Below are 13,733 nucleotides of genomic sequence, written 5' to 3' on the forward strand. Positions count from 1 at the left end.
TACGGAGTGGTTTGTATTGAAGCTACCCATTCCTACTCTTAAGCCTTCTCAGGAGACTAACCTTTTAAGTTTTCTTCAAAGCTGTGTTGTCATAGTGCTATTGGTTGCTAGCATTTTCAACTATGTTTTTTCTTTAACATTTCTAGTCCTTCAAGGTCTAATTGAGGTGAGATCTCCCTACCTTGAGGAGCTCCTGGCCATCCTCTTCTCCTCTACCCCAGAAACTGTCTCCAAGTTTCCTTCCACTAAGCCAATTGCTGTTGTAAGTTCCTTGCTGCTTCAAGAAAGAGAGGAGACTTCAGGGAAAAAGGAATTGGACAACTGTAGGTGAGTTGTGGGAAGGGGAAAGCAGCAGTCAGCCCTCTCTGATTCTAGTAGTACTTTCTGTGACACTAGGATTGTCTTGTCTTCTCCAGTGGCACTGAAACTGCCTGGCCTGGTCCCTCCTCAGGACTTCTGATTGACTGGCTTGAAATGCTGGATCCTGAGGTGATCAGTAGCTGTCCTGATCTCCAGCAGAGGCTTCTTTTCTCTTGGAATAAGGTTTGAGTCCCTCTCTTGGCCTGACTAGGAAGATCTCATTTTTCTGGAGCTTAACAGAATCTTGGGAAAGGGTGTCATTGTCATATATGTATACACAGAAAGGAGGAGTATGATGGATTTCCTGAAGGAAGAAAGGTTTTACATTATTTAACTAATTAGGAACTTAATATCTGACCCTGTTTTCGCCATTTCTTGCATTTGTTTCCTGTGTGGTTTCCTGCTATCTAGTGTGAATCTTTCAGTCTCCATTTTTGAATGGGCAGAAAGATGAGAGGAAATTTTCTATAGCACGTACTAGTTTATCTTCTGAGAAAACTCGACTGAGCCTACTGATGGATTTTTTTTTGGTTCCAGCTCATATTTATTTATCCTCTTTTTAAAGAGTTATTTAAGAAAACAGTTTGTTTCTTAATCCATGTTTGATGTAGCCACAGAATGTTCTTGGAAACTGGCTTTGTTTTCCAATGTCAGACTGATTAGTAAACACTTTTTTGGTTTTCTTTCTCCACAGTCCAAAAGTCATTCTGGCTCTCAGATACTGTCTTTCCGCCCATACCTCTTGGCTCTCCTTACGCACCAGTCTAATTGGAGTACTCTTCATCAGTGCATTCACATTCTGCTTTGCAAAAACCGGGAGCAAAGGTAAGTGAGTACTCCTACTTCTGAGGAAACCTGGTTGTAGGATTTTTTTTTCATCAGTGTAGATGCTCTTATCCTTTAAATGACTTTTTTTTTCCTTCCTGATTGTTACATGAGGCACGCTACTAACAGTGTGACTTGTGTTATCATAATGGCTTACCTTCACACACCTTTTTGGTGGACAAAACCTTACAGATTCTTTGGGTTCCAATGTTGGCCAATAAGTAGAGGATATAAACTTATTAGGAAATGATGAAAAGAAGACTCGTGATCTTGTTGTAAACATAGTATATTGTGTATGCCATCTACAGAGTATGACTGGCGGATCCAGTAGAAGCATAGTCATGGTCCCTGACACTTGTGTTCCTGAACCCTGAGGTGGGGCCACATGGAAGGTGTTCTTGAGTCTATAGATTCCTGTCTCTTCAGAGAGAGCAGTACATCTTTTGGGCAGATTCATTTTCCCTGAGTCTTTGTGTTTTTTTAGCTACCCTTTCTCACTCCATTGGAGAACTGAAAAGCATCAGTAAGAACAATGTGTTTGGCTTCCTTTGGTTTTGATAATTTAGGGTTTGACCTGTGAGATTGTTTACAAGGGAAAAGGAACTACATAGCACCTTGTACTCATGTCATGCTGTCTGTGGCTTCTGATTTACCCCCAAGGAGAAAGCCATGGGGATGTTTTTTGTACTAGTGGAAATCTCTTTTGCCCCTTTCTCTTGGTGTAGAGGTGAGACTCTCTCCCTCCTCCACGCACATACACACACTTTCATATTTAGTTCCCTACAGATTACTTCCTGTTTCTAAGCTGAAATGGTATTTCTGTTCTGGTTTGTCTTTTTTTCTCAGGTTTGACCCATCTGCTGCTTTGGATTTCCTGTGGGCTTGTATTCACATTCCTCGAATCTGGCAGGGAAGGGACCAGCGAACTCCTCAGGTACCAAATGATGCCTTTCCAGATGAGTGAATGGAAATGTAACTGAGTGTTTTCATGTTTGGAGTCCAGTATCTTAGTCATCATCCTTCAGCAAATTGGATTTTTGCCCTTTGGGATAGAGACTCTCCTGACTGCTGTCTGTACTGTGTTACAGAAACGACGAGAAGAGTTTGTGCTTCAGGTCCAGACTCCAGAACTGATAAGTTTGGTGGAACTGATCTTAGCTGAGTCAGAAACCAGAAGCCAGAGCACTGAAGATGCCTCATGTAACCTTATCCAGTCACGCTTGCCTCTGTTGCTTAGCTGTTGCCATGGAGATGTTGAGAGCATCAAAAAAGTAACAGAGTACCTGACAGGCAGTATCCAGCAATGGGGAGACAGGTGAGGACCCCTCAATATTCCTTGGATATCCTTCTGTTTGAATATGAGTAATTTAGACAGCAGACAAATGTAATTGGCAAGGATTCTTGGGTCTTGGCAGTCTGGCCCTGACTGCTTGTCTTAAAACATGACTGCTAATCAGAAGGTGCATTTTCTTAGCCCCCGAGTTGTAACCTGTAACCCCAGGGAATGGTGTCTCTGATCATGATGAGATCATTGTTCCTTTGCATTTGATGGTAGCTTAGAAGTGGGGCATGATACCTACAGAAAACCAGCACATATTGGGCTGTTGAACATTGGTGGGCACTAGCCTCATCTTGGTTTGATCCCATTAAGTCTTCCACAAGCCTAAAATACTGCATGAAGTTCTTCAGACATCCTTAAGGAGCTCAAGGTTTCTGGAATATAAGGAATATAATATGAGGAATATAACCTTAAAGGATGCTTTCTCTTTCAGCTTGTTAGGAAAACGCTGCCAAGACCTTCTCCTCCAGCTCTATCTGCAGCTGCCAGAGCTACTAGTGCCCATGCCTGAGACGCTGTTGAACAGTGAGGGTGCAACCAGTAGTAGCACCTGCAAGGTGAGTGGATCTGAGTCGGAGCCATTCCTTTTCTGCAGCCGAGGCAAAGCAAGTGTGTTGTACCTGTAGTGACAGGTTCAAAAAAGAGAATGGAGGCAATTATCCAGTTAATTCTTCATTTTCACTTGGATTTAGTGTTATAAAGTTACCTGGGTAATTCAGGTAGAGGTGATTTTTTTTTTCCAGTTGAATACCTCTGCTTTAAAGTATAAAATGTATTTGCCTAGAATAGATGATCAATGACCTTGATGTGGGTCCTGATGCCCTTATTTTTATCTGTGTCTCCTGAAGACAGAATTTTGACCTATTACACTCTCTTGTAATAAGCTCCCACCCTAGCAAGGTAATTCAGTAACCTTGAAGCATCCTTTTCATCATCGTCTTCAGTTTATAGGGTTGATGAGGATAGATATCCTTACACACATTTGTTTTGTTGTGAGTGCTATTTGAATAGCCTTAATGCTAGGGAACTTGAACTGTTGGGAACTGGAAAGCTAGTTTTAACCATTAAGCTCCAACAAGAAGAAAAAAATTCAGTAGCACCAAGGAAGCTTCTTTCTCTAAGATGGATTCAGGAGCTCTGAGTCCATTGGAGAAAGAGAGGGGTAAGTTTCATTTTAAACTAAATTCCATCCAATTTCTTACTGTGTACCTTCTCACCACTTAGTCATTGTTTGATACAAGTAATAAATAAGTGATGAGTTGTTTCTGTAGTAAGGCCATACTCTTCATAGATTAAGATCCTCAATCTCCCTTTCAGCTTGATGCTCTGGTTCATCGGTTCATCCTCCTCCTCGCAGATACCAGCGACTCCAGATCTTCTGAGGGCCGAGTGGCAGATGCCAACATGGCTTGTAGGAAGTTGGCTGTGGCACACCCTATCCTGCTACTGAGGTCCTAGTCTTTTCCTCCTTCTCTGCTTGGTTAATGGGTGGGAGAATTTCTGCATTTATCTTTAAGGAGTGAAGTCACATTCCCTCTCCCTATCATAGAGTTCAGAAGATAGGAACACCTCCCTGATTTCTAGCCTGAATCGGTGACAGGCTGTGGTGATCCAGTAGGAATGAGGATGAACATAAGGTATTTTACCCCTCTATTTCTAGGCATCTGGCCATGATAGCTGCCCTGCTTCATGGGCGAACCCACCTCAACTTCCAGGAGTTTCGTCAGCAGAATCACCTGACATTCTTCATTCATGTCTTGGGGATCATAGAGCTATTGCAGCCACAGGTGTTTCAAGATGAACACCAGAGGGCGCTTTGGGACTGTCTTCTCTCCTTCATCCGATTGCTTTTGGTAGGTGACCATTGTCCTTTGCTTAGTTAATTGTTTCCTGAAGGCCTTTGATCAAGGCAGGGAGTTTGGTGCAAATATTGTGCACAATTGCATGCTATCTGTGTCACCCTTTCGACTTTGTGTGAACGCAGGAATATATAGCTAGGCAGCAGCATCTGCAGAATGTTAGAGTACCAAAAGTATTGCTTCTGTTTAATGTGGGATATGTGCAATCACATGGGTTCTTCCCTTCAGAATTATAGGAAATCCTCCCGTCACCTCGCTGCCTTCATCAGCAAGTTCGTTCAACTTATTCACAAGTATATCACATGCAATGCACCAGCTGCAATCTCCTTCCTGCAGAAGCATTCTGATTCACTCCAGTAAGTGTCCCTTTTGTAAAGTTTTTCCTTTCCTAGACCTAGTCTCTGGGGTCTAAATATTTACATCCCAGATAAATAGAAGCCCACAGTGGAAAGCTGGGAGCCTCTCAGATATTTAATCTCCCTGGCTTTTGGACTTAACAGATACACTGATCCTAATGAGGATGGATTCACAAGGAAAAGCAAACTCTTTAAATCAGTAACCAACAAGTCTGAGACTAAAGAGTAGTTAAAAAAAAAATGTTAACCATGGGGGTCTAACCTCATATATAGGAAAAGGAAATCTTAGCCAAGTTTTTTGGGTCTAAATTGAAGAGCATGAACAACAGATGCTTCTTTGTCCACAACAGCTGTTCTAGAGACGTTCCCTCTCTGTGTATAATTGGCATCTACCTGCACCTTATTTTCTTCTCTATATTTGCCAGTTTGTCACCCTACTTTCTTTCTCCCTTTCTCTCTAACCCTTATAATTACAACTTTCTTTATCCAGTCTTCTGCCTATCGTCGTCTTATTGAGCCGAGAGCTAGTGTTTTCTCTCTCCACAGTGACTTATCTTCAGACAATGGTGACCTGGTGATGCTGAAGTCTCTCTTAGCAGGGCTGAGTCTTCCCAGCAAGAATAGTGTTTCCGACCATGGCTCCGATGAAGAGAGGGATGGTGAGTTTAGGGAAGGCTACTTTCTAAGGGTTACCATAGTGGATTATTCTGCAAGGTCAACTAGGTATATCAGCTTCTGTGAGGAAGATTTTAGATTATATTGAAAAAAGACATCCAGGACCCAGTTGTTATTGCTAAGATATAGGCACCATAAATTTCTTTGGCCATTTTATTTTCACTTTATGTCTTTATTTCCCAAAATTCATTTGGCTATGAACCAGGCTTCCTTCTCAGGGCAAACATATAATCTGCATAATGGGAATCAACCACTTTTCCAAAAGGAAATTCTGTTTGTGTTTGAAATCTTTGTTCTAAGCTGAGGAGAATGGGTTCAGAAAAGAAATTGGAGAATGACAAGAGGAAACCTTCTACACGGAACTGCTTCCCAGCAAAACATACCTCTTTCTGTGCCAGTATATCTAGGATGAATTCCAGTTTTGCTGTTCAAAAGAGGTGACTGTTTTTCACCTTTTTTTTCACAGTTAAGGAAAACATTGCTGGCATCTTTTTTTGCTGTTGATGTCACCATCCTAACCCTTAGAAACTGGATCCTCTATAAGTCACTTATTTCAAAAAATACTCCCCGCTCTGAAGGCAGTTTTAAAAGAGTTCAGAAATATTTTGAATAGGGCATAAGTTTAGGTGACTGTTTTGAAAGGGATATCATTCAGTTGGATATTTAATTTCTGGTATGCTTAGAAAACAGCTTTCACATTATACTTCATGCATTGTGATTGTTGACTGGTTTTTGTGGCAGACAGGACTAAATCACTTTAAGAGACCAGATTGAAACTCCCTGGTTGTTCTAACCATACTAGAGTCTGGAACCTGGAGTCAGGAAGACCTGAATTCAGATCTCACTTCTGCTGCTCACTAGCATTTCTGAGCCTTACTTTCCTCATTTGTAAGATGGGAGCAGTAGTACCTGTAGTACCTGCTTTACAGGACTGTTAGGATACTCTGAGGGTTTTGCTAAATTTAAAGGACCTATAAGTGTTAGTTGTTTTTATTGTTTTTCTTCTAGATGACACTTCTGCTGGCTCTCTGCCTCTAGTCAGTGTCTCTCTTTTCACTCCTCTGACTGCAGCTGAAATGACCCCGTACATGAAGAGATTGTCAAGGGGCCAAACTGTAGAGGGTAAGCCCAGTTGAAACACAGGCTAGGAAGTATTCAGTTATATCTGTATCTCTAGAACAGTGTATTGTAGAAAAGCCCCTCAGCTTTCCCTCATGGTCATGAGCAGCAGCCACACTAATGAGCAGAGATATGTGTACAAACAACCGAAGGAGATTTTTAATTTGGTGTCAGACCTATGGTAGAACGAAGATGTAAGCAGGTAGAGAGAGCGTAGATCTGAGCAAGGTGAAGTATCTGTTGCCCTTTGACAGCAGCCTCAGCCTGAGATAGATGCTCAGAAAGACTGAGGAAAGCAGCAATTCAAATCAGACATTTATGAAAGCATATACTTTGTGAAAGGCACTGTGCCAGCCACCAAGGATACAGAGACAAAAAACAGCCCTGTCTCTGTCTTCAAGGAGTTTTTATCCTGGTAGATTAGGTTAAAATTTCAAAGTGAGGAAGTCATTTAATCTCCTAGAATCATAGATATGATGGATGATATCAAGCTATTCCCAAAAACAAATGGGGTTTTGGTGTAAAATACTAGGGGTCAGGTTTTGACAGGCCAAACTCCAGAATAAACTAAATGTGAAGTGAGCCACCACAGGGAAATTTTGCAATTGGGTTAGACAACAGATTAATTTAAATGTTTGAAGAGCTCTAGTATTGCTGCAGAAGCGTAAACAAAATGACTTGAAAGTCCTCTAAACCCCTAATTTCCTGCATTTCTTTGGTCTTACACAAAATAAAGAGAAATTAAGTCCAGGAAACATTAATTCACCATTGAGGTAGATAGGGAATGCACAGCATGTGTTTTGAATGTGACTTTTTGAGGAAACACATTACACAGCACAGAGCTCCTCCGTCAGTCTCAGTGTGGGTTCACTCTTAATTACTGGATATCTAGGGATGCTTAACTATTACCTGTTAGTTTGGTGCTTTGCTGTATCATTTTCTGTCTCTTTCACACCTTCACCCTCTTTTTCTTTCTGCTTAGATATCTTGGAAGTTCTGAGTGACATAGATGAGATGTCCCGGCGGAGGCCAGAAATCTTGTCCTTCTTTTCTGTAAGTGCCATGGAAAGGAACTCTTGTCCTGTCCAGCAGTCATATCCAGTCAAGCTGGCTCACTCCTTTTGGGTCATAATCTCTTTAAATCAAAGCCCAGGGTTCCCACTGCTACAGTGGACTCACTTCCTTTAGTCATCAACAGGAGCCCCTCTGTGCCCCTATTCTTCAAGTGCCAGAAAGTGTGACTGGAAGACATTGAAAACTCAGCTAAGAAAGACCATGTTGGCCCTGACGTATGAATCCCAGGCACTTCATCATTGGTCTTCATCCACTCACCAAGATGCATCAAGATTGTTTTTTCTTCACCCATTTTCTGCTGAGCATAGGGATCTGTCTCTCAGTGTGAAAATAGCAATCCAGTAATGACTTCTCCGCCTTTCCTTCTCAGACTAATCTGCAAAGGCTGATGAGTGCTTCTGAAGAGTCCTGTCGGAACCTGGCCTTCAACCTTGCCCTACGCTCAATACAGAACAATCCTAGGTGAGAAATAGAGGGGCAGTCCAGTCCCACTAGCACTTCACTTCACACACCTTGTATATCTCGTCTTTTATTGATGAACTTCTTGACAAATTGTTTCTTTTGCTGAAGGATTGGAACCAGGTCAGTGTAGAAAAAACTCTTGTAATAGAGCATAACTAATGGCTCAGCCAAATAGCTAAGGTGAAGATCAACACAGAAAAATAGCACAGCTTATGAAGTCACCCCATCTGGGTAGAACGGTTTTAAAAGAAATTTTACATCTTGTCCCTTAAAAAAATGAAATCAGCTAGGGCTCTATCTGCAATACTATGGGATGAAGTTGTGGGGGTCCAAAGGACAGAAATTATAGGTTTACCACATGCTCTAAAGTGTGTCCTGAAATGGGTTTAGATGATAGAATTTTAGTGTTGGAGATCTTCCAGCCCTCATTACCTATAAGATGAAACTGATCCCTGAAAAAGTCCTGGCGCTTCCATTTACCTAACAGACTTGTGGTTCATATGCATTAATATGTGTGGAAACTCATCACACGTACACAAGAAAAGAACAGAGATAGGACTAGAACCCAAGCCTGCCAGGAATTGTGCCCCCTTCATCTTCTTTACTGTGAGCCGTTAAGGCTCTGTTCCTCAGTTCTCACTAAATGGCTCATCAAGGGCTTCATTGTTAGAATCAAATGAGGCAGGACCAGGGCTGCAGTCATGGTGGTGCTGATGGGAGCCTGTTTGTGTATTGTAGCATTGCTGCTGACTTTCTGCCCACGTTCATGTACTGCCTTGGAAGTCGGGACTTTGAGGTGATGCAGACAGCACTGAAGAACCTGCCTGAATATACCCTCCTGTGCCAAGGTGGGCTGTTTCCTTTCCAGTATTCACCCGATTTGGCCCTACTAGCCCAGTCCCCAGTATCTGAGAAGCAGAGTCCCATTGTCTTGTTGGATCCTCTTAATTTTTTTGTCCCCTAAGGGGCTCCCATTGTGACCATTATGGTCTCAGGTGGATGGGAGTAGGGATCATTTGACCAATCAGAGAAGGACCTGTGGATTCTGGGTCCTGTGCTATAATTGGTCCTAGGAAATCCCTTGTCCTTTTTTTTAAAGAAAAGGGTAAGAGCTGGAGGAGCTGAATTTTTGTTTTGGGAAATAGTTCCCTGACAGACTGATCAGCATCATTCTCCTCTGGTCTTGCACTGATTGAGTACCTACTGTGTTCCCTGGAGAGTGGCACTGCAGAGCCTGAGAGCTGTGCTCATGTTTCTGTCCAGTTTGAATCCCCAAGATGCCCTGAAAAGGCAGCTGGGACAGTCCCAGAACCAGAGCAAGCCAGTCAACTTTCTTTTCTTTGTTTCCTTTTTCAGAGCATGCAGCTGTGCTGCTGCACCGGGCCTTTTTGGTTGGAATGTATGGACAGATTGACACTAGTCCCCAGATTTCTGAAGCTTTAAAGATTCTGCACATGGAGGCTGTTATGTGACTGGTCATGGGCAGGACTTTTGGTTGGTTTAAAGACACTGAACTATCTCAAAGGGCCAAACCCTAAGAGATTCAGGGTCTATTTGTGGTCTCATTTTGGCGAAAAGCACACATAGTGCCATGTGAGGGGGGGGGGAAAGGAAAGGGAAGGATACCCATTCCAAGTGCTTCCCACTGGGGACCATCAAGGCTTTTAAAGCAATGAAGAGTGGCCACCTGTGGTTGTTGACTCTGGTCCCATTTGTTGGGTAACCAGGGCATCGACTTCTTTGCCAGTTGTTCAGTGTGGAGAGCGTTTTTGCATCCCATCATCTCCTCAGACTGGAGTGCTGCACAGACACTAGATGTCACAGTCACAAGGAGAATGTCTTGGCCAGTTCTATTTGTTTCAAGCCAGTTTCTGAGTCAGCATCAGAAGGGACACAGGGTTGGGGTGGGTTGTTTTTTTAATCAAACTTTCTAAATTAAATCTAATGCCTAATGTACTGCCTGCCTAGACGTCCTCTTTGACCTGTCCTCCTTCTGTTTCTGCCTAATGTCTGAAGTCTAAACTGCTGAGAATGGACTTGAGGAAGAACTTGGCCCAGTGGCCCAGCTTGGATGATGAGCTGGAACCACAGTGACCTTTGTTAGGGTCTCACTTCTGATGCTGTCTGTGAGCCTCAGTCTCCTCATCTCTAAATTGGGGATCATCATTCCTGTATGACCTACCTCACAGGGTTGTTGTGAGGCTCAGATAAGCTAATGCATGTAAAGCACTTTGCAAATTCTGAGCAGCTATAAAATGTCAGTTTCTTTTCATTAAACTGCCCACAGGTAAAGATGAAAGAGTTGGGAATTTTAGTCCAGAAGGCGCTCTGCAGTCTGTCCCCAGTGCTGCCATTTGCTGAATGGTCGCACAAGATTCCAAGCCCCTCTGGATCTCTCTTTAAAAAATGAGGACAGTTTGAGAATTGCTGGGGCCAAAATACTCATCCCTCCAAGTTAGCTGGGGAGTTACCATGGGGAGAGCAGCATAAAGTCTAGCACTAGCCTTGTACCTGAAACTTTCCCAGCTTGGGAAGCTTGAAGGCTTTGAGACTCCGGGGTCACCATAATGAGGAAGTTTTTCCATAAAGGAGGATAGAGAGGTCTGCGGTGGGGGCATGAGAGGCTGTGCTTGCTTATAGTACTTCAAGATTGTATATGTGACTTGCCTTTGACCACTTTCCAGAAACTAAAAGGTTTATAGATGAAGAGCTGGAAGGGACTTTAGGGGCATCTAGGCCAACCCCCTCATTTTACAGTTGAGGAAACTGATACCCAAAGAGGTTAAGTGATTTGTCCCACAGTTACATAGGTATTAATCATTGGAGCACAATTCATGCCTAGGTCCCCTGACTCCAGACCCAGGTCTCTTTCCATTGTATCAGTCTGCTTCAGGAGTGAGTCAAGGCTGTGAGAAAGGTCTTTATTAGGAAAACACACAAGAGAAATGTGAAATGGTAAAGAGGGGAGCCTCCCTGTTCTCTCCTGATTATAGAATTGAGAAACAGCCTGCACCAGTGAATTCATGGCAACCACAGGGCAGCTACTAACCGTCCCTCTTATGATGAGATATGCCTAGGAGGGGCTGCCCTGGACACAGCCTGTCCTTGAGGGACTTGTTCCTTGCCCTTCTCCTCGAACTTGCCTAGTCTCTTGGGTGGGTATGTTAAGCACCTGCAGCCAGGCTCTTCCAGTTCTCAGAGCACAGATGTAGGGAAGAGCAAGGAGGGGGCCTTGTTGGAAGGAAGAGGGTGAGAGATCTGTAGGCTTAACCAGATCAAGTGCTGATTTGCAATGTGATCTTTTAAATAGAGCAATTAGAGCAGTTGCTAATGATGCAACATACGCCCACCTTCCAGAGTATCTGCTTTGTAACAGATGAAGACACTTGAACAATTACTGTTAATTATAAATTAAGGGAAGCTAAAGCTGAAAAGAGCTTCAGCTTGAGCAAGTGGTTTCCTGAGGGAGAGCCCTCTTCTTATAATGAGAAGGTGGCAAAAGCTGTGATATTTAGTGCTTTTGTAAAAGTACTCCCTAACGGATGTGTGTCAGGAACCTGTAATCAATTTACAAAGTTGGTCACCTTTGGCCATATCTAAGAAGAGATGAGAGAAGAGGACCATCTCTGTCGGGGTGAGATAAACAGATGAGAATGCAGGCACAGCGCTACAGAGCGGGGAACAAACAATTGTACTTGAGCCCTAAATTGGAGTGGAGGGAATCCTAATAATAAGCAACCATTCTAAGTTGACTTTACACGCATGATGTCATTTGATCTTCACAACAACCTTTTGAGGTAGGTACTACAGCTATTCTTCCCATTTTTCAGATGAGAAAACTGAACCTATCTCTCTTGATTCCAAGTCTTTGAAGTTCTAAGGACTTTTCCTGTCCTTTCCATCACATCACACTGCCTCTTTCTTGGGATTTTAGGCTTTACAAAGTGTAATATCCAAAGTGAGGGAGGTAATAATCCCACTGTCTTCTGCCCAAATAAGGTCACATCCAGAATTCCATTCTAGGCATTGTATTTTATGTGTTACACTGACAACCTGAGAGATGGGTGACCTTGATGAAGGTCTCAGAATCATTTTCATAATGATTTACATGTAGGGCTTTTTGGTTCACCAAGAGCTTTTCATGTACTTATGTCACGATTCTCAACAATAGCTGGGTAAGGTTAGGTGTAATGGATGCAAGGTTTAGTCATATTTTACAGGTAAATAAGAGAATTGTTTGCAGGAGCCTTCTTTCCCATTCCAGATTGCTACTAGAAGTAACAAAACCATGCTGTGAACTGCCATTTTGAATGGCAATCCTATCCATTCCTGATTAACTCTTTACCATGTGCCTAGTAGCTACTCAGAATCTCTCTGCAAGTCCCCAACTCCACGCCCAGCATGCTCTTATTAGCGAATGCCCTAGCTGCCCACCTTGAGAAGATAAAGGCCATCTCTTGCAAGCTCCTACATCTTCATGCCTCAAAACCTCTCTGATTTCACCTATTCTACCTTTTCCTTCTAGTCTGAGTGGATGATATAGCCTTTTTTGCCAAGCATTCCACTTGTATCTTTGATTTCATCCCCTCCAGTATCCCTTGGGACAGACTTCAATCCTTGGATCATTCTGTCTCAATCTATTTGTACTGGTTCCTTTTCCACATGCATACTCACATCATGCTGGGTTTATTTTTTAAATCATCCATTGACCCTACTAATTCTGTAAGTATCATCTCTGGCTCTATTTTTGTGGTGCCCAGTAATAATTCACCCACTTCTATCTGTCTTCTATCCTGACTACTTACCGAAACCAGTCACCAGTGACTTCTTACATACCAAATCCAATGATTTTTTTTTAAGTCTTCAGCCTCCCTGACCTTTCTTTGGGAGCTTGGACACCCCTTTCTGAATACTTTGCCTTTCGGCATCTGTGACACTACTCTCTCTACTGTCTCTCACTGGATTGGTTTCTCCCAGCACTCAAGAATGAGTGGCCACTGAGGTTCTGTCCTCCGCCACCTTTTCTATGTATTTTCTCTATTGGCAAGCTTGTCTACTCCTGTGTCTTCAGTTACCCCTCTGGGATTTAAACAGGGGTATATACCTAACCCTGATCTTTTGAACTACAGACTCCACATCTCCAGTCTCCTAGACATCTTTGTCTCTGTGCTGGTACCTCAGATTCAACATATCCAAAATTTAATGTATCATCTTTGTGAACCTGCCTCATTTCCAACTTTCTTATTTCTGTTGATAGTAAAGGAAGGAGATAGGGACAAAGAACCCAGAGCATTTTCCTCAAGGATTAGGCTCCATCATGGTAAAGCATGTCCTGGAAAACACAGAGATTGCTGTAAAGGATGATGAGGTGACATTAACTTCAGAAGTTTATGAGACAGATTCATCCAAACATCTGAAACACACTCTTGGTGTTCCCAAGCAAACCTCTAAGCAGATGTCAGACAGAAAGAGGTTTGGAGATGTTTTTATTTGCCCGTGCACCCGATCCTTCCACAGCCCTGCCATTAAAACGTAGGTGATTGATGGCCATGGTCATAAGCCCTTAGAGTTTCAAGGAACCCCAACCCTGACCTGAAACATGAAACTCCTTTACAACATCATCCAGCATGATATACATGAGTTCAGATTCTGAATCCATTCCTT

General features: G+C 42.8%; 1 protein-coding gene across 3 annotated transcripts in view; it reads left to right on the forward strand.

The window, feature by feature from the left end:
• INTS1 (integrator complex subunit 1) overlaps positions 1-10,313 on the forward strand; it is a 48,804-nt gene extending 38,491 nt beyond the window's left edge. For all 3 annotated transcript variants that reach the window (XM_072597743.1, XM_072597741.1, XM_072597742.1), the window contains exons 34-48: positions 147-327; positions 417-543; positions 1,055-1,185; positions 2,032-2,119; positions 2,274-2,500; positions 2,958-3,081; positions 3,842-3,975; positions 4,185-4,377; positions 4,612-4,739; positions 5,286-5,398; positions 6,423-6,536; positions 7,516-7,586; positions 7,978-8,069; positions 8,808-8,917; positions 9,426-10,313. In XM_072597743.1, the coding sequence (XP_072453844.1) occupies positions 147-327; positions 417-543; positions 1,055-1,185; positions 2,032-2,119; positions 2,274-2,500; positions 2,958-3,081; positions 3,842-3,975; positions 4,185-4,377; positions 4,612-4,739; positions 5,286-5,398; positions 6,423-6,536; positions 7,516-7,586; positions 7,978-8,069; positions 8,808-8,917; positions 9,426-9,541 (1,949 nt within the window). In that variant the 3' untranslated portion in view covers positions 9,542-10,313. The remainder of the gene's footprint in view (positions 1-146; positions 328-416; positions 544-1,054; positions 1,186-2,031; positions 2,120-2,273; positions 2,501-2,957; positions 3,082-3,841; positions 3,976-4,184; positions 4,378-4,611; positions 4,740-5,285; positions 5,399-6,422; positions 6,537-7,515; positions 7,587-7,977; positions 8,070-8,807; positions 8,918-9,425) is intronic.
• The last annotated feature ends 3,420 nt before the right edge of the window (positions 10,314-13,733 follow it).

Source organism: Notamacropus eugenii, chromosome 3, assembly GCF_028372415.1.
Source record: "Notamacropus eugenii isolate mMacEug1 chromosome 3, mMacEug1.pri_v2, whole genome shotgun sequence".
In the NCBI taxonomy this organism is placed as follows: Eukaryota; Metazoa; Chordata; class Mammalia; order Diprotodontia; family Macropodidae; genus Notamacropus; species Notamacropus eugenii.